Source organism: Bos javanicus, chromosome 13 (assembly GCF_032452875.1).
Source record: "Bos javanicus breed banteng chromosome 13, ARS-OSU_banteng_1.0, whole genome shotgun sequence".
Lineage (NCBI taxonomy): Eukaryota > Metazoa > Chordata > Mammalia > Artiodactyla > Bovidae > Bos > Bos javanicus.
In genome coordinates, this window is record NC_083880.1 from 52,347,951 (window position 1) to 52,370,884 (window position 22,934).

General features: G+C 47.5%; 1 protein-coding gene across 4 annotated transcripts in view; it reads right to left on the reverse strand.

Moving 5' to 3' along the window:
* Positions 1-4,196: 4,196 nt before the first annotated feature.
* VPS16 (VPS16 core subunit of CORVET and HOPS complexes) overlaps positions 4,197-22,934 on the reverse strand; it is a 29,377-nt gene continuing 10,639 nt past the window's right edge. For 2 of the 4 annotated variants that reach the window (XM_061436724.1, XM_061436723.1), the window contains 23 exons: positions 10,706-10,794; positions 10,351-10,448; positions 10,135-10,263; positions 9,910-10,054; positions 9,670-9,785; positions 9,447-9,569; positions 9,264-9,319; positions 8,816-8,905; positions 8,633-8,727; positions 8,403-8,479; positions 7,830-7,961; positions 7,617-7,744; positions 7,451-7,486; positions 7,149-7,257; positions 6,854-6,988; positions 6,650-6,758; positions 6,462-6,559; positions 6,275-6,382; positions 5,888-5,965; positions 5,624-5,793; positions 5,446-5,542; positions 4,598-4,701; positions 4,197-4,482 (listed from right to left, as the gene is read on the reverse strand). In XM_061436724.1, the coding sequence (XP_061292708.1) occupies positions 4,338-4,482; positions 4,598-4,701; positions 5,446-5,542; positions 5,624-5,793; positions 5,888-5,965; positions 6,275-6,382; positions 6,462-6,559; positions 6,650-6,758; positions 6,854-6,988; positions 7,149-7,257; positions 7,451-7,486; positions 7,617-7,744; positions 7,830-7,961; positions 8,403-8,479; positions 8,633-8,727; positions 8,816-8,905; positions 9,264-9,319; positions 9,447-9,569; positions 9,670-9,785; positions 9,910-10,054; positions 10,135-10,263; positions 10,351-10,448; positions 10,706-10,775 (2,448 nt within the window). In that variant the 5' untranslated portion in view covers positions 10,776-10,794 and the 3' untranslated portion in view covers positions 4,197-4,337. Of the gene's footprint in view, positions 4,483-4,597; positions 4,702-5,440; positions 5,554-5,623; positions 5,794-5,887; positions 5,966-6,274; positions 6,383-6,461; positions 6,560-6,649; positions 6,759-6,853; positions 6,989-7,148; positions 7,258-7,450; positions 7,487-7,616; positions 7,745-7,829; positions 7,962-8,402; positions 8,480-8,632; positions 8,728-8,815; positions 8,906-9,263; positions 9,320-9,446; positions 9,570-9,669; positions 9,786-9,909; positions 10,055-10,134; positions 10,264-10,350; positions 10,449-10,705; positions 10,795-22,934 lie in introns of those variants that run through there. The other 2 variants (XM_061436725.1, XM_061436726.1) reach the window with 2 other exon arrangements.

Below are 22,934 nucleotides of genomic sequence, written 5' to 3' on the forward strand. Positions count from 1 at the left end.
TTGGGATTAGAATGAAAACTGACCTTTTCCAGTCCTTTGGCCACTGCTGAGTTTTCCAAATTTGCTGGCATATTGAGTGCAGCACTTTCACAGCATCATCTTTCAGGATTTGAAATAGCTCAACTGGAATTCCATCACCTCCACTAGCTTTGTTCGTAGTCATGCTTTCTAAGGCCCACTTGACTTCACATTCCAGGATGTCTGGCTCTAGGTGAGCAATCACACCATCATGATTATCTTGGTCATGAAGATCTTTTTTGTACAGTTCTTCTGTGTATTCCTGCCACCTCTTCTTAATACCTTCTGCTTCTGTTAGGTCCATACTATTTCTGTCCTTTATCGAGCCCATCTTTGCATGAAATGTTCCCTTGGTATCTCTAATTTTCTCGAAGAGATCTCTAGTCTTTCCCATTCTGTTGTTTTCCTCTATTTCTTTGCATTGATTGCTGAGGAAGGCTTTCTTATCTCTTCTTGCTATTCGTTGGAACTCTGCAATCAGATGCTTATATCTTTCCTTTTCTCCTTTGCTTTTCACTTCTCTTTTCACAGCTATTTGTAAGGCCTCCCCAGACAGCCATTTTGCTTTTCTGCATTTCTTTTCCATGGGGATGGTCTTGATCCCTGTCTCCTGTACAATGTCCCCAAACCTCAGTCCATAGTTCATCAGGCACTCTATCTATCAGATCTAGTCCCTTAAATCTATTTCTCACTTCCACTGTATAATCATAAGGGATTTGATTTAGCTCATACCTGGATGGTCTAGTGGTTTTCCCTACTTTCTTCAAATCAAGTATAGTAAAATGTTAACTGTAGAATCTAAGTGGTGGGTATACAGGTGTCCACTGTAAATTCTTTCAATTTAGTTGTATGTTTCAAAGTTTTCAGGATAAAATGTTGGCGGGAGAGAATCAGCATTTAACTTTATAAGAAAATATACAAAACTGCTTTTAATTTTCAAACACATCTCTTCACAGACAATTCCAGTGCTTCTCCACATGCATGCACACTTTGTATAAAGTTGTAATCAGTTTATACAGTCATCATTGTTATTTCTCATGTATTTCTAAAACTTCACGTGTACTATGCTTAATGTTTGCACACTGCACATTAATATGCTGCATGTTTGGGGACATAGGCTTTTTTCTAATGCAGGCTGTTTTGTTTTTATTTGGCTGCACTGGGTCTTAGTTGTGGCACACAGGCTCTTCCTTCCTTGTGTCATGTGGGATCTTTCATGCTGTGCAAGGACCCTTGTTGTGATGCTCTCGCTCCACAGCATGCGGGCTCAGTAGTTGTGATGCACGGGCTTAGTTGCTCCACGGCATGTAGGATCTTATTTCCCTGACCAGGGATCAAATCCTCATCTCTTGCATTGCAAGGCAGATTCTTGACCACTGGACAGCCAGGAAAGTCCTAACATAGGCTTTTATTGTGTAGCTTCTAAATGCACTGCACAGGGCCTCCCTTCCAGAAAAAGAGGACTGAGTTGGATGGTTCCAGCCCCTTTTCTAGTTAGAAAAGCTGGAGAAAACATTTGTTAAAGGCACTGAAGGGAATTCCCAGCTGTCCAGTGGTTAGAACTCTGTGCTTCCACCGCAGGGGGCATAGGTTCTAATCCCACATGCCACATGGCATGGATTAAAAAGCAGTGAAGAGGTACCAAGGCAGGGAAGAAGTGTGGTGCCAAGACTGAAGAGGAAACAAAAATCCCAGAATGACCTCAGTATTTGAAATCTTCTGTCCTTTCCCCAGAAGGGTCTGCTGATTCTGAGAGAGAAGGCTGATATACTGTGCAGATCATGACTCCCAAAACTGGCCACATTTCCAGTTCTACTTACTGTTCCAAAGCCTTGCTACTTCTCTATCTAGAAGCAGAATCTATTTCCCCTTGAAGTTGGGTGAGGTAGGCCCACGTAACTGCCTTGACAAACAGAATGTGGCAGGTATGATACTGCTGCTGCTGCTAAGTCGCTTCAGTCGTGTCCAACTCTGTGTGACCCCATAGACGGAAGCCCACCAGGCTCCCCTGTCCCTGGGATTCTCCAGGCAAGAACACTGGAGTGGGTTGCCATTTCCTTCTCCAATGCATGGAAGTGAAAAGTGAAAGGGAAGTCGCTCAGTCATGTCCGACTTTTCGTGACCCCATGGACTGCAGCCTACCAGCCTCCTCCATCCATGGGATTTTCCAGGCAAGAGTACTGGAGTGGGGTGCCATCCCCTTCTCCGGGTATGATACTATGACTTCTAAAACCATGTTAGGGAAGGCAGTACAGCTCTACCTGGCTCTTCTTGGATGCTGCCCTTGGGACCTGGCTGCTGGTGTTTGAGGCAGGTGTTCTGGCTAACAGAACTACGGTTCCAGTCAACAACTAGCTTCAATTGCCAGATGTGTGAGTTGCCAAGCCTTCAGATTCCAGTTCCTAGCTGTCAAGTCACCCCCAACCTTTCAGTCTTCCAGCTAATGCCCTAGACATTGGGGAACAGACAAACCATCCTGTTTTATCCTGTTCAAATTCTCTAAGTGGTGAGCATAACAAATGATTCTTTTATAATTTGATTTATATCCCCAAGAATGCCAACAGAGGAGCCTGGCAGGCTGTAGTCCAAAGGATCACAGAGTTGTGAAGAGTCGGACATGACTGAAGCGACTTAGTACACGTGCATGTGGGATTTTCACAAACTTACAATCAGGTAAGGGAGGAAAAAGAAACATCTTGCCAAGCTTGAATCTCTCACTATTTTTAAACACAGCCCTAGGGGTGTCAAAGAGGGAAAAGCCGAAAGTTCCAGGGAGGTCTGCCTTCTCTTGGCTTTGGTTTCCTCCGTCTTCCATCTAGACTAATAAGAGCAACAGGAAGAAAGGTAATGCCCTCAGTGTTGGGTAACACTGCTGGGGTATGAAGCCAAAGTGCACTGGAGTGCAGAGGCTAGAGGCAGGGAGCCTGGAGGGCCATGAAGGCATTCTCACTGACTGTAGGGAAGGCCTCCACTGAGCCAACTGGGGAGCCAGGGGCCTCCAGTTTGCAGCTCTTCTTTGGCAGAATTGCCAAAGGGAGAATTCCCTTCTTTTTCTCTTCAGTCCAGTGACCATTCAGGAATTGCTCACCACTATTCAGTGGGCAGGGTTTCCAAAGTCTCCTTCTCGATCTCTCCAACCCAATGGCCACATGCTCCTCATCCATCCTCCAGTCCTCACTGTAGGGCAAACCAGGGCCCTTGCCTCAGGACCCTCTGCTCAGAGGGCCCGGTTTCAGGTCCGGCTGAGTCATCCTTCCTCTGTCACAACAGCCAAGGAGAAGCTCTAAAATCTCCAAATGTCCAACATGGTTTCAAATTCCAGTCTTGCCATCTAGTTGCTCCCCAGTCCTCAATCCTCTTCTGTAAAATGGGGTGGTATTACCTCTCTCATAGGACTGTCTTGTAGAAAAAATGAAAGCAAGGTAAAGTGCTGAGCTTGTACCATGTGTGCACGTGTGGGTAATGCTTTCAGTGTGGTGCTTAGCACGTGTGCTATCACGTCCCATAATCTTCCTAGGGGCTGTGAGTTTGAGAGGACTTTGCCTGGTAACTGTAGACAGGGGTCTGTGAATATCACTGGAGAAGCTCTCTCTCCAGACCCCCACAATCAAACACATGAAGTTCTGCTGAGGTATCTGGATGGTTCTGCCTCCAAGCTGTTTTTGCTTAGACTGCACTGCATAAAACAAGTGCTCTAAAACAGGGGTCTCCAACTTCCTGGCCAGGTACCTCCTGTCAGATCAGAAGCGGCATTAGATTAGAAGTAAAGTGCACAGTAAATGCAACTCATTTGAGGGACTTCCCTGGTGGTCCAATGGTTAAGGATCTGCCTGCCAATACAGGGAACACAAGTCCAATCCCTGGTCCAGGAAGATCCCACATTCTGCAGAGCAATTAAGCCCGTGAGCCACAACTACTGAAACCCTTGCTCTAGAGCCCATGCTCCACAGAGAGAAGCCACCGCGATGAGAAGCCAAGTACTGCGAGGAAGAGTAGCCCCCACTCACTGCCAACTAGAGAAAGCCCACGCACAGCAATAAAGACTCAGTGAAGCCAAAAAATAAATTTAAGAAAAGGTAATATGCTTGAATCATGAAAACATCCCCTCACCCCAAGTCTGTAGAAAAATTGTCTTCCACGAAACCACTCCTTGGTATCAAAAAAGTTGGGGACTGCTGTTATAAAATATTTCAACTTTATTTACAACCAAAACCCTGGCCCCAACCCCAGCTTTTCGGGCTTTGCTCTGTGGGAAGAGCTAGATGAGCAGGGACACTTCTGACAGATCCAGGGCTCAGGAAGATGAGCAGGTAGGCTCCTCATTTCTTCTGGGCTTGTGCCCGGGCCCGTTGAATCTTGTCGGCTGTGGCCCCATCTGTGGCTCCAGTGCAGTGGGACAATACGAGGCTCATCTCCGCCTCATTCCGGTGTTCAATAGCAACGTCCGCAGCCTGAGCCACATCCCTGCAGTTTGAGTAGGAGGGGAGATAAGTATTGAGCTGCCCAAGGGCACAAATTGTGCCTCTCATCAGCCCACTGGCTCTGCCACCCAGCACCCCAGGGCTCTCAGCAGACGCACCCAACAAGAAGCAAGGCCTTGACCTTCTGCTCAGGACCCACACGGGAAGCATACTTCTTGGCCTCATATTTATTGTGTTGCTTCATGCAGATCTCCACAAAGGGCTTAGGAGAAGAGGGTAGAAAGACATCAGGCAAAGCCCTCCTGTTCTCTCTTATGAGCAAAGCCTGTGTGTCAAGTCACATCAGTTGTGTCTGATTCTTTGCGACCCTATGGACCATAGCTCTCAAAGCTCCTCTGTCCATGAGTAAAGCCAAGTGGCTACATTATCCCAATGTATCTTATATACCCTTCTGTCTGTATAATCCCCCCAATTCCTATCCCACACCCATACAACAGTTGTGATCTCAAAATTCTTTGGGTGAAAACCACCTACCCCAAGCTCTATTAGAGCTTTGAGATCAATTATTTCTATGCATTCACGCCATCATCTACCGTTACCCCTCACAGCAGGCATTTCCCGCCTTCCCAGGGCCTGAGTTTTGGGCAGTTTATAGCTGCCCTTATTTGACCAACCTACCACACCTCTGAACTGCCTGCCACAGAAAACAAACAACTCAACATCCTCCACTGCTTTGCAAATGTACTCTCCCCTTCCTCCCCACCAACAGGACTTTCCTTCAGACACTGGTGTCCCCTATGGCCCTCCTTGGGGAAAAGCAGCTCAGTCTCCTTTCCTCCAGCATCTGCAGGCGGACTTGGGCCTGTCCTCCCCTGTGCCTGACTCCGAAATGTGCCCACCAGTTCTGTAGGATAGCTGAGCAGATGTGTGAACAGACCACTGGAGCCTGGCCATCTCCTCAGCATTGCCTCACTGGAGATGGGCTAGAGGGAGGTCCCCACCTCACCAGGTAGCCAATGGGTGATTTCTTGCTCTTAGAAAACTTCTCTAGCTCCTCCCAGTCTTCCAAATCTGCCAGGGCAGTCAACTTCAGCCACCAGAGCCTGTGGGAAAGCTGGGCATGGAGGCATTGCAGGAGGGGCAGGGGGTCCCAGGACCTACATGCAGATCAGGCCCTCATCTACCTCTTGTCAGGGATGCGAAAGTCACGTGCCAGCTGCTCCGCACGCTTGTTTTGGCCACTGAGAATGAGGGTGGTGACCGTGTCATGTAGAGACAGGTCTAAGAACTGGCCCCCCAGCTCATCTTCTAGGCGTCGCTGCAGCCGTAGGAGCCGCATCTGATCCTCTGTAGCCTGGGAACAGGGATGTGGTGGGACAGGGATGAGAGGGACAAGGAAGGAAGACTGGGAAGTGAGGAGAAGAGGTTTAGAGAAGAACGGGCCAAACCTTGGCTGCAAACTCATTTTTGGCCTTGTAGAAGGCGTCGGCTGCCGTCTGTAGAGCTGCAACTCGCCCCTCAATTCGCTGCAAAGGCCAAAAGGGAGCTCATAGCACAGAGAACCTCGGCCGTCACCACTCATGCTGCAGTTTTCTCCCCAATCCTTGTGCCTAGGGTCACCAGTGCCAGCTCTTCCTGCTGGGAGCACTGTGCTGGTATTCCTAATGGGAATGACTAGCTCCTCTGGGACCAACTCATGCGCCTCACATCTTCTCAAGCTCTCCCTCCACAATGAGGACCAAATGGGGTGTGTGACACATTCAAGGCCTAGACTCCTGGAGAAGCCAGACCAATGGCCCAGTTTGTGGGCCCCACCTGCCCTGTGGCCCTCAGACCTCCTCTGCAGCGTAGCTGGCTCGGATGTGGAAGCTGCCCAGCTCCTGGTGGTTGTCATCCTGGTTGTAAAGGTCCTTCAGTGTCTCCAGCTCCTGATGCTTACAGAACTGGGGACAGCAGGTGGGCAGTCAGCAAGGCCAACTCGGGGGCTCCTCAGGCTCCACCCCACCCTGCCCCTGCACACACCTGTCGGTACAAACTTAAGGCCATAGGCTGGTTCCGAAGCGTCATGAAAAAATCTCCTCGGTTCAGCTCATTCTTCAGGTGCAGCAGCACTGTGAACACTGCGGGACGATAAGGTGGGGTGGGGATTCAGCCCAGCCCCTTACTGAGCCCAGGGTCCCCAGCCTCGTCCTCACCCAAACCCTGCTCACCCAGATCAGTATCCCCACTCTCGATGGCCTTGCTTAGTGCCAGTTTGCTCCTCTTCATCTTCAGGAGAAGGGGAACTTGCTCCCCAGAGCGTGGCTCATATTCCAGCAGCTGTGGGACGAGGAGGAAGGCACAGAGAGAAGGAGCTGGCCTGGGGGCCTCTAACACCCACATCAGAGCATCCAGGGAGGGCTAAGCACCCACACCTTGATGGCCAGCTCCGTGCGGCCACAGCCATAGGCTCGTGCAGCAATGTCAGAGTAGGAGACACCAGGCGTGTCCCCCAGCTTCTGATTAATGGCCCGAGCAACATCCTCGTCAGACACATCCTTCTGTTGTACCTGGAGAGGGAAGGAATGTCACCAATCTGGCTCTCACCCCTTAAACCCGACCCCCACTGCCTTGATCAAGACCCACTCTTTCAGCTCTACACATCTTTTCTACACCTCACCTTGGCCTGTAAACCCTGAATTGCCCTTGGACTCCGTTCTATATCCTCACCTTGTAGCAGGCCCAGTGGGCCAGGATTCTGCTGACGCCCTGCACTTCAGGAAGCCGCAGGTACTCACATATCTGAATGGCCAGGGGGTAAAGCCTTCGCAACACAAGCCTGGCAGACAAGGGAGATAAAGGGAACAAGGGATAAAGTAGGGTAGAAAGAGGACAGAGTGGCCCGACCCTGTAACCCCAGCCTCCCTGATCCCAAGCAAATGGATCACAAGCAGTGACCAGAAGAGCAGAGCAAGGGCTGTAATGTCTGCCCACCTACAGCCCTCCGCCCAGCACCCTTGGGCTAGCTGTACCTGTCTAGCAACACCTGGATAGTGAGCTGCTTGTATCTGTATTTCATTTTGTTAAGGATCCAGCTGGGAGATAAGTCCTATTTGCCAAGGACCTTTAGGTGGCATCTCCATCCCCTTGCCCTTCCACCCCTGGAAGTAAACACTCTGTCAGCACACTTGAGGATACTGGCTATAGGTGAGGGGGATTCCGATGTGATAGTCCCGAATAGCATTGAGTACACGAAGGTCCTGACACATGCGCACAAAGCTGTCAGGTGGAAATCTGTCCAGGAAACACTTTCCGAAGGAGGCCGCCTAAAAAGAGCCAGAGAGTAATGGAGGGCTTTCCCCTCTGCCAGCCAAACCCTGCCCTCCCTCCAGCCCTGCCATCCAGGCCAACCCTGAGCAGACTCTTCTGCATATCTGGCCAGTGCTCGTGTCCTGCAGCCTCGATGCACTGCTGCACAGCCTGGGGCAGCTGCCCCAGCTCCTGGATCTCCCGCAGGTACTCATCCGCCTTCTGGCTCTCTTTCTGGGGTGGAGGGAAAGTGCCAGGGACAGTGCGTCATGACCGAGAACACCTCTATGCCTGGCTCCCAACCCACTGGGCTGTGGTGGCAGGTCTGGAAGGTTGCAGAGGCCGGAGCCCAAATCCCCTCAGCCCCACCACCCGAGGTATTCACACACATCCCCAATCAGCGCAGTTGTCTATGAAGCCCTGAGATCTCTCGATAGAGCCCTGATTTGTGACTAGACTGCAAGGGTTCCCTGCCCCTCCCTATCACCATACAGAAGACACCAAGTCCCTTCAGTGCAACTGAGCCAGCTCTCTCTACCCCAGCCCGGCCCAGCCCATGTCCTGCCTGAACCCCCATCTTTAAAGGTAGCACTTGGCTGCAGAAACAGGGGCTGGTCAATTAGTGGAAGGGGAAGGCGAGTGGCTTGGGGCCCCGGGAGAGGCCCAGGGCTTTACCTCATACTCCTTCTGAGCCTCCAACAACAGCGCTCCAGGGGCCATCGAGGCTATTTTAAAGATCTCCTCACTGGCCACTAGGGGAGGAAAATGTAAGTGGGAGACAGGGAGCGTCAGGAAACCCTCAGCCCTGCCTCAGTGCCCTGATTCTGCTCTGGGGCACTAGTCCGGCAGCTGTGGTGTTGAGGAGCCCCTGTCCTGGTCACTCAGAGCTTTTACGAGGGCCTCACCTGGAACCTCATGCAGGAACTCGTGGGTACTGCGGGAGAAGACTCGGACCCCGTCCAACTCAGGCACCAGGTAGGAGTCCTCATCTAGCACGAACCTGAGCGTGGTCAAGGTTCCTAAGAGTAACCAGGGATGGGGCGGGGCAGGCCACCCTCCCCTAACCCCTGGCAGCCCTCCAAGGATACTGGATGCTCTCAGGGGCATCGCCCACCACCATTAGCCGCCTCTCCCAGGCCACCACAACAGCCCTCTCCTTGCTGCGCGGACGGCTACACCTGTGTGCACACACACACACATCTGGGATTAATACACAGGATGCCTGGGCCACAGTCATGTCTCTCACATCACTGTCTGTATCACTTTGCCTTGGGGAACTCCGCACAGGCTTGCTGCCCTTCATCTTACTTCTCTGGCTGACTTATTTGCTTCTCTCTCTCCCTGGGCCCATCAGCTTCCTGGCACACCTGGGGCCCACCGGGAACTGGGGTTTCCCTCAAATGTGCTCTAGCAGGGAAGACAAGATTCAAGCTCTGCTTGCTCTGGTCAGTAGACAGGATGAATCAATGTGTCCCAGGAGGCAAGGCTATGTGCATGTCCACTCCCATGAGAACAACACCCCTCCCCCATCCTCACCAGACCATCTGCTTCGGGGGGGCCCGGATGTTGCAGTTGAACTCACACAGCTTCTCCTGAAAGAGTGCAGGGAATGTCATGGCCCTATCCCAGCCATCACCAGTCTGGCTGAAAAGTCCTTCCCCTTTGCCCCACACATCTTTCCTAGACAAGGCACAGTGCCCTGAGAGATGTGCCTTATACCTTGAGAGATGCTGTCCCCATCCAGATGTAGCCTGTGTCTGTGAAGAGCGCCAGGTGTCTGTAGGTGAAGGAGACAGCCATCTGCAGGAAGCTGCTCACTCCTGGGGCCAGGCCAGGGGGTGTCTGGGGCAGGGCCAAGGGGAACACCAGACAGACTGACTTTTCAGGATCTCCCACTGGCTTCTACAGTCCCTCCGGTTCACTCCCAACCCAGGCTCCTCACCACCGCAGAGCAGGCTGCATGGTCTAGGAGGTAAAGATCAGGTCCTACAGCCAGGAGAATGTGCGCCACTCGGTCCTGGCACACTGTGGTCCAGCATGAGGGTGCACTCTGCAGACCTATGGTCGTGGAAAAGGACAACCTTAGACTGCCCAAAGTCCACAGTTTCTGCCTCTGATGGTCCCATGGACAGGAGGCACATTTGTGGGCAGTGAATGCTGCTCCAGGGGTGTCAAGGCTCACCTGGCACCTCTGGCATCCGGCGGAGTTTGAGGTCACCCACGTTGGCACTGAGGGTGAAGCGGTGAGCTCCTGTGAGGATGGCCACCCCAGAACCAAACTCAGTATGGAAGATCCGGGCATCCAGAACCCGGTTCTGGAGCACCTCCTGGAGAGAGGGGTCGTGGATTGAGGGAGTGAGAGAGTCCCAGACTCCATCCCTTTTCCCCAGCCCCCAGGGCCCCCTACATTGCCCATGCTGAAGTGTCTCCGGAAGTCACCATGCAGCCCGTAAACCAGCACAACTCCGTCTTCCTGCACGCAGAGCAGCTCCTCCTCAGCTGACCAGCCCAGGGACACCACGGGCCCACTCTTCCACTGCAGATGAGAGAGAGGCTCCAGAGGCTGTCCTCAGGATGCAGAATCCTGTAAAGCCCTCAGCCCCAGGGAAGGCAGGGAGCTCACCAACAGACTGGCCAGAGGCACCCCGGAAGCTGAGTAGATCTCGAGAACCGGCCTGGCACTGGCGGGCTTCTCCTTCCGCCAGGGGTTCCTCAGCAGTGCTGTGGTTTGAGCAGAAACCTTCTGTCCTAGTTGCCCAGGCCCACTCCATGCCAAGCAGGCCTATGAACTAGTTCTGAAGGCCCACACCACATGTGGCAGGCCTCACGAGAACCACAATTAAAACATCTCAGTAAGGTGGGGTGGGGGTGGGTAGCATAGGCCAGCAAGAACCCCTCAACAGCAAGGCCCCCAGGAAACAAGGACCCTGAGTTCATCCCACAGTCCCTAAGCATGCAGTGGCAGAGGGGTGACTTACCAATGGGCCCCCCATAGGGTGCAGCAGCCACTAGGCAGTCCCTCAGTTCCTCCTTCAGGTCCCAGTCCATGCTATACAGCTCATATTTCCTGCCCACACAGAGACAAGCAGATATCAGCCTCGTCATGACCCTGCATCCACATGGAGTGCGCACCAGAGGAGCTCCCTAATGCTTCCAACTGTCCTGCACAGGTCCCCTCGGGAAAGGAGGAGGGTGATGACTAGAAACTGCGAGGGACATCCTAGGGACAGCAGGCGAGGAAGCAGAGGGTGTTGGGAGGGCAGACTATGTGGCCACTACGTAGAGCACAGAGTGAGGTGGGACTAGGGTGAGGTGGTTGGCTTGGGTCTCCATTGGCAGAAAATAAGACCCTGCAGGAGGTCCTCTCAGCTTAGGCAGCCTTTCTTCTATTTCTGGTTCTTAACACTGAATCTGGCTATGGGCCTTATACCCAGGGCTCCAGCCTGTTGATAATGAACTCAATTTTAGAGGTACTGAGTGAACACTGCCTGAAAGAAATCCAAGAGGAGCTCCTTAGTGAGCCCAGAGCTAGGAGAGTCGTGGGCTACAGATGCCAATCTGTGAAAGCTTGACTCAGAGAAGGTAACTGAAATTACAAACTGCCACAAGATGACTGCAATCTGAAGCGCATATGGATCACCAAGACATGTGCTGCATGAGAAGACAGAGTAGGAGGCTTGAGGAATGCCATAATTTGATGGTTGGAGGTGGGGAAAAGGGTACAGAGAAGGAGTGGACACTCCTCCAGAATACAAGAGAAGACAAAGTTCCAGAAGCAAGTATTTTAGCTAGGATCATTTCAGGAGCCTTCCCATTAAAGACCAGGAAGATGCCCATCGTCTCTCTCTGTTTTTTTAGGATAGGTGAGAATCGGATTTATTTAAAAAGCAACACACTCCACAGACAGAGAGTGGGGTCATCTCAGAAGGTGAGAGAGGCTCCATTATCTCTATTGACATTCTTCTTGGAATTCTAGCCAAAATAATTCAAGAGAAAAACGGTATTCTAGCCAAAATAATTTAAGAGGAAAAAAAAAACAGGCTTCCATTTTGAAGAAAGAAAGAGACTGCTACTATTTATCAATCCGAATGATCAGACTAGCTACTTAGAAAATCCAAAGCAGTCTATGAAACAAAGAGCTCAGTAAATAATGAACAAAAATCAATATATTTTCTATACCAATGAGTTTTCTATACCATGAAGTGAAGTCGCTCAGTTGTGTCCGACTCTTTGCAACCCCATGGACTGTAGCCTACCAGGCTCCTCCCTCCATGGGATTCTCCAGGCAAGAGTACTGGAGTGGGTTGCCATTTTCCTTCTCCAGGGGGATCTTCCTGACCCAGGGATCGAACCCAGGTCTCCCGCATTCCAGGCAGATGCTTTAACCTCTGAGCCACCAGAGAGGCAGTTATACCATAGCAAGAACTAATTAGAAATATAACTTTTAAAAAGATCCTAATTGTGATATCAGTAAAACTATTAGATATCTAAGAGTAAGCCTAATAAAATTTTTAGCAAAATCAAATTTCTTTACTCAAGGATACAGAAGACATGGGGAAATATTCTAAAGGATCTATAGACGGGTAAGAACTCCAATAAAAATCAGCCCAACTTTTTGGTGGTTAGGGCAGCACAAACTGATTCGATAGTTCATTTGGGTGGTGGAGGAGGAAGATCTTCTGAAAGAGAAAATATTTAAGAATATTTGAAAATATGAAAACAGAAATACATCAGATACCAAATACATTTAAAAGCTAAAGTTAATTAAAATTTGTTTTCGCACAGGAATAAGCAAACAGATCAATGGAAGAGAAGACAGTCCAGAGAAAGACCTGAGACTAGACAGAGGTTGTACTGAGTTGGCCAAAATGTTCCTTTGGCTTTTTAAGTAAAAGACACAATTTTCAATTTCACCAACAACTTTATTGAACAACGTATTTACCATTTTGTTCCACTACCTTCTCTCATTTTTCAGGTAACTTCATAATTTCATCTTCCCAAAACTTTAAAAATGTATTTATTTATTTTTGGCAGTGCTAGGTCTTCGTTGCTACATGTGTGCTTTCTCCAGCTGCAGTGAGCAGGGGCTACTCTTTGCTGCAGTGCCTGGGCTTTTCTTGCGGTGGGCTTCTCTTGTCCCGGGGAGCACTGGTTCTAGGCGAGCAGGCTTCAGTAGCTGCAGCACAGGGGCTCAGTAATTTGTGGCTCGAAGGCCGGAGAGAGTGGGCTCTGTAGTTGTGGCACACAGGTTTGGCTGCTCCAAGGCATGTGGGATCTGCCCAGAACAGGGATCGAATTCGTGTCTCCTACACTGGCAGGAGGACTCTTATCCACTGTACCAACAGGGAAGTTCTTCCCAAAACTTATCTCTTTGACTAAAGAACTGTTCCAGGTGACCTTTATCTTCCAGGGAATTGAAATTTTTTCCCACTAAGAGAATTCTGTAAACATCAAAATAAATGGACATCCAAAGGTGCAATGTCTGCTGAATACAGTGGATGCCTCAGAACTTCCCGCCAAGTTGTAACAGTTTTTGCCTGGTCATCAAAGAAATACATGGTCTTGTGTTATCCTGATAGAAGATTATGTGTTTCCTACTGACTAATTCCAGATGCTTTCTGTTAGAGTACAGTTGGTCTAACTGGGAGCAGTACTTGGAATTAAATCATTTTTCTGGAAGGAACTTGTAATAAAGGACTCCCTTCCAATCCACCAAATACACAACATCACCTTCTTTAGATGAAGACCAGCCTTTGGTATAGTTGGTGGTGGTTAATTTCGGTTGCCTCATGATCACTTCTGTTCCACATCATTACACAGTATCCAATTTTCATCATCTGTCACAATTTGTTTTTAAAACGGAACATTTTCATTAAATTTCAGTAGAGAATCATATGTGGAAATATGGGCAAGAAGATTTTTCTTCAGTCAAGAAGGTTTTTGTTCACTAAACTTACGGGAACCCCAACATTAAAGCAATTAATGTAACCAAGCTGGGGACTTCCCTGGTGGTCCAGTGGTTAAGAATCCACCTTGCAACGCAGGGGACACAGGTTTGATCCCTGGTCAGGGAACTAAGATCCCACATGCCACAGAGGAACTGAGCCTGAGAACCACAATGAGAGAGTCCATGCATCACAACACAAGATCCAATATGATGCAATGAAACACAACCAAGACCCAATGCAGTCAAAACAAAACATAACCAAGCTGATGCAAATGGTTTTCAATGCTTGATTTGGGTATTTTGAATATGTTGTCTACCTCCCTCGTGGTATAACATTGATTATTCTCAATGAATGTCTTGATTTGATTGCCATCAACTTCAACTGGTCTACTGGACCATGGAGCATCATCCAGTGAGAAATCTCCAGCACAAAATTTCACAAACTACTTTTTGATATGTTCAATCAATCACAGCACCATTTCCATATGTTGTACAAACCTTTTTTTGTGTGTTTCAGATGCATTCATACTTTTCTTGAAATAATAAAGCATAATGTGCTGAAAATGTTGCTTTTTCTTCCATGATCAGTATTAAAATGGTTACACAGAAATTCACCAATTTTGGTAAGTTTTTTTTAAAAAATGCACGCTGATATGACAGCTGTCACAATACAATCTAACAAACTTATTTCAAATGAAGTTAAAGACAACTAAGTGCTACTAGCACCATCTTACAGGAAACACTGAAGGAGCCTTTTCATCCCGATGATAAAGATGGCATTTCAAACTGGGGCAAACTGATACTTGCAATGAGACAATGGGCCATACAGGAAGAATCACAATAAATGCTATTTCATTACTTAATCTCTGTAATAAAATTTTCTAGATGAAATTCAAGATTTAAATGTTAAAAAATAAAGCCATATCAGAACAAATCTTGTTTATTTTTACAATCTCAAAATAGGAAAAAATTCCATGAACATGATATAAAGTCTGGAAGTCACTAAGAGAAATAACAAGTGCTTCTAAATAAAAATTAAGACCTTCTGTATACTTGTATGTAAAAGGTGTAAAAACAATACATATTTATGCTTACTTCTACTTGAAAAAAGAGACTCTGGAAAAGGTTCTAAGAATTAATAACAGTAGTTACTTGCAGGTGAGGGGTGCAATCAGTTGAAGAAGAGAAGAGATGGGAATGAGACTGAGCTTTTAAACTACAGTCATAGCTATTAAAATAATTAACATTAAAAAATTTTTATAGGGACTTCCCTGGCAGTTCAGTGGTTAAGACTCCACAATTCAGCCCTTGCGGGGGAACTAAGATCCCACATGCCATGTGGCACAGCCAAAAAAAATTTATATGCTAAAGAAATCTATCAAAAGCAAACTAGGAAGACAAACTATGAGAAGGGGGAAAAAAATGAAAAAAATGTAACACATGTGAAAAAGGATTGCTGTTCTTTAAAATACAAAAGGCTCTAATTAATTGTAAAATACAAATGAAAAGAAAAATGATCAACGGTTGTATCATAACTATGTGAAAATATGTTAAAATGAAACATAAAAAACTTGAGACTATAAAAGCTGATATTTTCATAATATGAACTATGGAAAATTCTTTTAGCACAAGACACAAACCCCAGAAATTACAAAGGAAAAGACTGATAGAGTTTATAACATGGACTTCTAACATATATATGTTAAAAATTAATACACACACTTTCCTTGTGGCTCAGCTGGTAAAGAATCCACCTGCAATATGGGAGACCGGGTTCGATCCCTGGGTTGGGAAGATCCCCTTAGAGAAGGGAAAGGCTACCCACTCCAATATTCTAGCCTGGAGAATTCCATGGACTATATAGTCCATGGGGTCGCAAAGAGTCAGACACGACTGAGAAACTTTCACTTTCACTTTGAAATGAACACAGATTAAATAAAATGAGCACTCCATAAAAATTAATATATAAAAGTCAAGTGACCACAGTGAGAAAATTTTTAACAAAGAGTTATTATGGAGAACATGTAAAGAGCTCCTTTACAAATCAACAGAAACAACACAACAGAAAAATAATTGAAGGATATGAACAGACATACTTAACAACTAGGTAAACATGCATTTAAAAGTTATTTTGATGTTTTGGGCATCTGAATAGCAAAACTTAAGAGGTTAATAAATAACATGCAATATTGCTGAAGGTGTGGAAAAAATGAAAACTTTCTCACATATTGGGACTGTAAAATGGTTCACCCTTATGGAAGAAAATGAAGCACTATGTATCCAACTTTTAAATGTGTACACACTCTAACTTAGCAATTTCTTTTCAAACATCTAACCTATGAAACTACTTGCACAAGTACACAACAGTATGAATACACTGCAGCACTGTTTAAAATAATTCCAAAAAAACAAATCCTGGAAAAAAATCTCCTTAAATGCCCATTCAAACGAGACTGGTTAAATAAACTATTGTATGCCCATTCTGGGGAATATTTTGTGCCCATTAACAAAGTGACCGTGTATACTGACATGAAGTGACCTTGAAAATATACTAAGTAAAAAAGATACAATACAATGTAGTATGAACCACATGAATCCACTTATGCAATAAAAAAGTGAGCACACATTTTTACAGGCATATTTACATATACTCACGTGTATGTGTGTCAATACAAAGAAAAACTCTCATAGGCCTCCACACTAAGCCAGTGTGGAGAGACAGTGGCTACCTCTGGAGAAGGTGGTAAATGGGGGAGGGGAACAAGGAGACGGACAATTTGGCTATACAGGCTATCAGTTCAGTTCAGTTAAGTTGCTCAGTTGTGTCCAACTCTCTGCAACCCCATGAACTGTAGCATGCCAGGCCTCCCTGTTCATCACCAACTCCCGGCGTTCACTCAAACTCATGTCCATCGAGTCGGTGATGCCATCCAGCCATCTCATCCTCTGTCATCCCCTTCTCCTCCTGCCCCCAATCCCTGCCAGCATCAGGGTCTTTTCCAGTGAGTCAACTCTTCGCATGAGGTGGCCTAAGTATTGGAGTTTCAGCTTCAGCATCAGTCCTTTCAATGAACACCCAGGACTGATCTCCTTTAGGATTGACTGGTTGGATCTCCTTGCAGTCCAAGGGATTCTCAAGAGTCTTCTCCAACACCACAGTTCAAAAGTATCAATTCTTTGGCATTCAGCTTTCTTTACAGTCCAACTCTCACATCCATACATGACCACTGGAAAACCATAGCCTTGACTAGACGGACCTTTGTTGGCAAAGTAATGCCTCTGCTTTTTAATATGCTATCCAGGTTTGTTGTAACTTTCCTTCCAAGGAGTAAGCGTCTTTTAATTTCATGGCTGCAATCACCATCTGCAGTGATTCTGGAGCCCCCAAAAATAAAGTCTGACACTGTTTCCCCATCTATTTCCCATGAAGTGATGGGACCAGATGCCATGATCTTAGTTTTCTCAATGTTGATCTTTAAGCCAACTTTTGCACCCTCCACTTTCACTTTCATCAAGAGGCTTTTTAGTTTCTCTTCACTTTCTGCCATAAGGGTGGTGTCATCTGCATATCTGAGGTTATTGATACTTCTCCCGGCAATCTTGATTCCAGCTTGTGCTTCATCTAGCCCAGCGTTTCTCATGATGTACTCTGCATATAAATTAAATAAGCAGGGTGACAATATACAGCCTTGACGTACTCCTTTTCCTATTTGGAACCAGTCTGCTGTTCCATGTCCAGTTCTAACTGTTGCTTCCTGACCTGCATACAGGTTTCTCAAGAGGCAGGTCAGGTGGTCTGGTATTCCCATCTCTTTCAGAATTTTCCACATATCTGGTCTTTATCACTAGGTCATGTCTGACTCTGCGACCCCAGGGACTATAGTCCACCAGGCTCTTCTGTCTATAGAGTTTTCCAGGCTAGAATACTAGAGTGGGTTGCCATTTCCTTCTTCAGGTATCTTTTCAACCCAGGAATCAAACCCACATCTCCTGCAGTGGCAGGCAGATTTTTCACTGCTTTACTCATATACTTTTGTTATTTATTTGAACTTTTATACCACATATGCATTTCTTCTGACATTTTGGTACTAAAATCCTTAGATGAAATCTGATGGAAAGATAGATATTTAAATAGCACCCCACTCCAGTACTCTTGCCTGGAAAATCCCATGGACGGAGGAGCCTGGTAGGCTGCAGTCTATGGGGTTGCTAAGAGTCAGACACGACTGAGCGACTTCACTTTGACTTTTCACTTTCATGCATTGGAGGAGGAAGTGGCAACCCACTCCAGTGTTCTTGCCTGGAGAATCCCATGGACAGAGGAGCCTGGTGGGCTGCCGTCTATGGGGTCACACAGAGTCGAACACGACTGAAGCGACTTAGCAGCAGCAGCAGCAGCACGCCAGTTATCAGTTCACTGACGCTCAGCTCCCTTCCATGTGTTCTGTGGTAACAGATGGTATTTCTTCTAAGCATTTCTCCTTCACAATGAGCATGATGTTGAGGCTTCTCAGCAGAGGGCGCTGGAGGAACACTGCATGAGGAACAGGCTCTCCTGTTGATTCCAGCCGGGCAGCTGGCTAGCAGCCAGGATGTGAGGACATCTGGCGATGCTCTGACTCCGCCATGCAGCAACCTCCAAGGCTTGCCCAGACTGACTCCCTGGACAGACACAGCATTTCTGGCTTCTTGCCTCCACCTGGGCCTACTTCCTCTGCATGCCACGATGCCTGGCCACTGGCTCCCCTGCCCGTGCCCTGGAGAATTTCCACTGATCCTCTCTGCATAACCATGCACCCAAGTCACTAGTTGTGGCTTGCCTTACAGATACTGTATGCTCCAGGCTACGAGCATCAGCTCCCCAACTCTCTACATGCCCACACCACTGATCCCTAGTTGTAGTTCTCCTGTGCCCCGCTACCCTCTGAAACCCAGAGGGCTGCTTCTTGCTTGCCAATCAACTGTGGACCAGCTCTGGCCCAGTGAAGTGAAAAGTGAAAGTCACTCAGTCATGTCTGACTCTTTGCGACCCGATAGACTACACAGTCCATGGAATCCTCCAGGCCAGAATACTGGAGTGGGTAGCCTTTCTTTTCTCCAGGGATCTTCCAACCCAGGGATCAAACCCAGGTCTCCCACATTGCAGGTGGATTCCTTACCAGCTGAGCCACAAGGGAAGCCCAAGAATACTGACTGGGTAGCCTATCCCTTCTCCAGACAACCTTCCTGACCCAGGAATTGAACTGGGGTCTCCTGCATTGCAGGTGGATTCTTTACCAAATGAGCTATCAGGGAAGCTCCGGCCCGGATGGCCTGCAACTGCATTTTCGCTGGGGTTCAGCTGGGGAAGGGCCTCCTTCCCACGTTTGTTGTTCCTTGAGTACTCTCCCTTAGTCCTAAGCTACCATATAAACTTTTCTCACATCTTATAGTTAATCTTTATCACAGTATAATAATCCCTTATATTTATTAAAATTTCCCAGTTTACATCTCCTCAGTGGACCCAGACTAACTGATACAGGGAGTGGCCCCAGGAGTGGTAGTGGTGGCAGTTTAGCTGCTAAGTCGTGTCTGACTCTTGCAACCCCATGGACTGTAGCCCGCCAGGCTCCCCTGTCCATGGGACTTTCCAGGCGGGAATACTGGAGTAGGTTGCCACTTCCTTCTCCAGGGGATCTTTCTGACTCTAAAGATGGGATTTGAGGATTGGTATGGTCATGTGCTTAGGCTTGGGTGCAGTGCTGTGTTCCCTACTGATGAGAACGGATGCTAGTAAAGTAACCCACTGCATGCAGCAGCATCACAATTAGTCAAACCTGCAGTTCAATATGGCGAAATGCCAAGTCAAACACATGCTTTGGGAATGACTTCTGTGCTTGATTGTATGGCAGTAATGATGATTATAAGGGCCATGGTGTGGATGAGTTATTTTGAGTGCATTTGAACATTTTCAAAAAGGAAATGACAAGGTTAGGTCCATTAACTTTCAGCTCAAGTCATGGTCTGAGAAGCAGAAAGCTTCTATAACAGCCTCAAAGAATCTCTTATTTCTTGTACTCACACAGCTGTTACTGCTGAGAATCAAAGACAGTTTAATTGTATGGGTTGTTAAACAATAACAGTTAAATTCCCCAGCACACCATCTCTCATGTGAAAGTGAAGGCACTAATTAGAAGAGAAAGGAATCCTGAAACATGGAAGGAAGATAACTGGTTAGACCCAGAGGAAGCTGACAATCTTGAACCCCCCAAGTCATCGTGGGTCTTCCTCAGCAGTGGAAGCAGCTTGCCCTCCTGTGTTGAGGAGACTAGCCTTCCTCTGCTTGAAAAGCCTGTGATGACCTCACTTCAGGCAGATGTCTTGGGAGCCTCCCTCTCCGTGGCTGACCTGGCTAACATCCCTGCTGAGTGGTTATCAGCTAAGTCAAAGAAGCTCAGTCGTGTCCAACTCTTATGGACCCCATGGACTGTATAGTCCATGGAATTCTCCAGGCCAGAATACTGGAGTGGGTAGCCTTTCCCTTCTCCAGGGGATCATCCCAACCCAGGGATCGAACCCAGGGCTCCCGCATTGCAGGTGGATTCTTTACCAGCTGAGTAATCAGCTAAGAGCAGAGATCAATACGTGGCCCCAATATGGCACTGTTCCTGGGGGAGAAGCCTACAAGTCGATTACACTGGACTTCTTCCATCATGGAGGAGACAAAGATCTATCTTCATTGGAATACATATTCTTAATGTAAATTTGTCTTTACCTGTAATGCCTTTGCACTAGCAAACTTCCACCATCTATGTACTTAAGGAAAGTCTCATCTACCATGGCAGCAGTCTGCCAAGCCTTGCAATTAATCAAGGATCTCATTGCATAGCAAAGGAAGTGCAGCAGTGGGCTTAGGTACATGGAATCAACTAGCCTTACCTTACATCCCATTACCCAGAAGTGGCTGGTCTAAATGTACTGATGACTCAGTTATGGGACCAACTAGGAGACAGTAACCTAAAAATATGGGGCTCTGTCTTACAGGATGCAAGTCTAGGCTTTGCATCAAAGACCATTACATGGGATTAACTCGACAGACAATATGCAGGACTGGGAGTCAAGGGGTGAAGTGGGAGTGGCTCCTCTCACTATTACAAACCTAGTGACTCTCTTATTAAAATACTGCTTCTAGGACTTCCCTGGTGGTCCAGTGGTTAAGACTCTGCCCCCTCCATGAAGGGAACATGGGTTCGATCCCTGGTCCTCGATGATTCCACATTCCATGAGGCAACTAAGCCCGTGCACCACAACTACTGAGCCCACACTCTAGAGAGACTGAGAGCCTCAACTACTGAGCCTGTGCACCACAACTAGAGAAAGCCTGCACACAGCAATGAGGACCCTGGGTAGCTACAATTTTTTTTAAATAAAATTTTAAAATATTGCTTCCAGTTTCACTAACTTTGAGACCTATTGATTTGTATAGCTTAGTCGCCAAGGGAAGAATGTTTCCACCAGAGGATAAAAACATTGGATTCACTGAACTGGAAGGTAAGAGTGCTACCTTGCCATTTGGGTCTTCTTATGCCACTGAAGTGGAGAAGGCAACGGCACCCCACTCCAGTACTCTTGCCTGGAAAATCCCATGGACGGAGGGCCCTGGTAGGCTACAGTCCATAGGTGTTGGGGGCCAGAGTGAGGTACTCCGCCCATGGCAAAGGTCATGAGGAAGGAGGCTCGACATACGCAAAGGCGGGATCGAGCCTCAGGAGTCCCCCTGGAAATCCTCGAGCGTCTACCCCCATAACCAGAGCCTGCTTACTTTACTACTTTGTGCTCTTACCTACACCTCTGACTTTACGGGGGGCTGTCCCCCACCACCTCTTTCGGAGAAGGAGTTAACCTAGAGCTCCAGTCAATAAAAACTCTTGGGTGTGACAAGAGTGTTTTAACCTACAAACTCCTCTGAAGGTTCTCTAGCCTGCCTGACAGGCTCGTCCGGCCACATGTGATTGCTCACAGCCTCCCAACCGTGAGAGGCACGAGATGCTTTAAACCTTCTAAAAACAGGTTCCTTAGAAAAGTTAGAAAACTATTAGTATAAGTATAATGGGCTGATTAGAAATTGTATTGGTGAAGGGTTTTTCATTTGTTGAGCCAATGTTTGTTGCTAAGTCTCCACATCCCCTGCCCTTACACACATTAATGAATATATAGAAGAAATAAGTATTAACCTTTGATATTAATCACGTTAGACCTTAGGCTAAGTAAATTCTTTCCTTAACTAAAACCCACTACACCCTCACCCTGTAGGAATGTAACTTTACTTGGGTGGCGTCTGTTTTGAGAATAATCAGCCCTGGAGAAATAAGTGTCCTGATTGACTGACCGCTGTCACAAGGAGAGGGTCGTAAATTGTCAGCAGGCCCCCCTGGCCAGAAGATGATGTAACACCTCTAAGACCTCTGTATACATTTGTATGAAGCACCTGACTTTGATAAAAGTCAGGACTGCTGACCCCGTGTGACTTCTGCATAACATCTCAGTGTATAAAAGTAGACCATGGAAAATAAAGAATTGGGATCAGTTTCTCGAAATACTGGTCTCCCCATGTCGCTCTCTCTCCCACTCTGGCTGGGTCTCCATCTGGAGCGCGGAACCCACCATGCTTACTAATTATGCCTGGGCTTCTAAGATCCGACCGGGGAGGCCTCAGTGTCTCCTCTCCTTCGGGAGAACGGAAGGACGCCTGCGGCCTACGTAAGTGGTGCAAACTTCTTGTCTTGAAGTTTTATTGGTCTCCCGCGTAAACCAAGCCTCTTTTCTCCACTGAATTTTCCTACTGAGCTATCCTTATTCTATTACTCTTTATATCTTTAATTAATATCTAATTGAAGCTATTGTATCCTGATCCTCGCCTATGCCGTCTCTCCTTCGAATACCCTGTCACGAAGAGTCGGACACAACTGAGCAACTTCACTTTCGCTTTTCACTTTCATGCACTGGAGATGGAAATGGCAACCCACTCCAGTGTTCTTGCCTGGAGAATCCCAGGGACAGAGGAGCCTGGTGGGCTGCCGTCTATGGGGTCGCACAGAGTCAGACACGACTGAAGCGACGCAGCAGCAGCAGCATGCCACTGAAGCAACAGGCAAGAAAATGGGGTTAATCCACTGGCTGAAGTAGTTATCCTGAGGGCCAAGGGGAAATCAAGTTGCTACTACATAATGGAGGCAAGGAGGACTTTGTCTAAAACCCAGGGATCTTCTGGGGCACCTCTT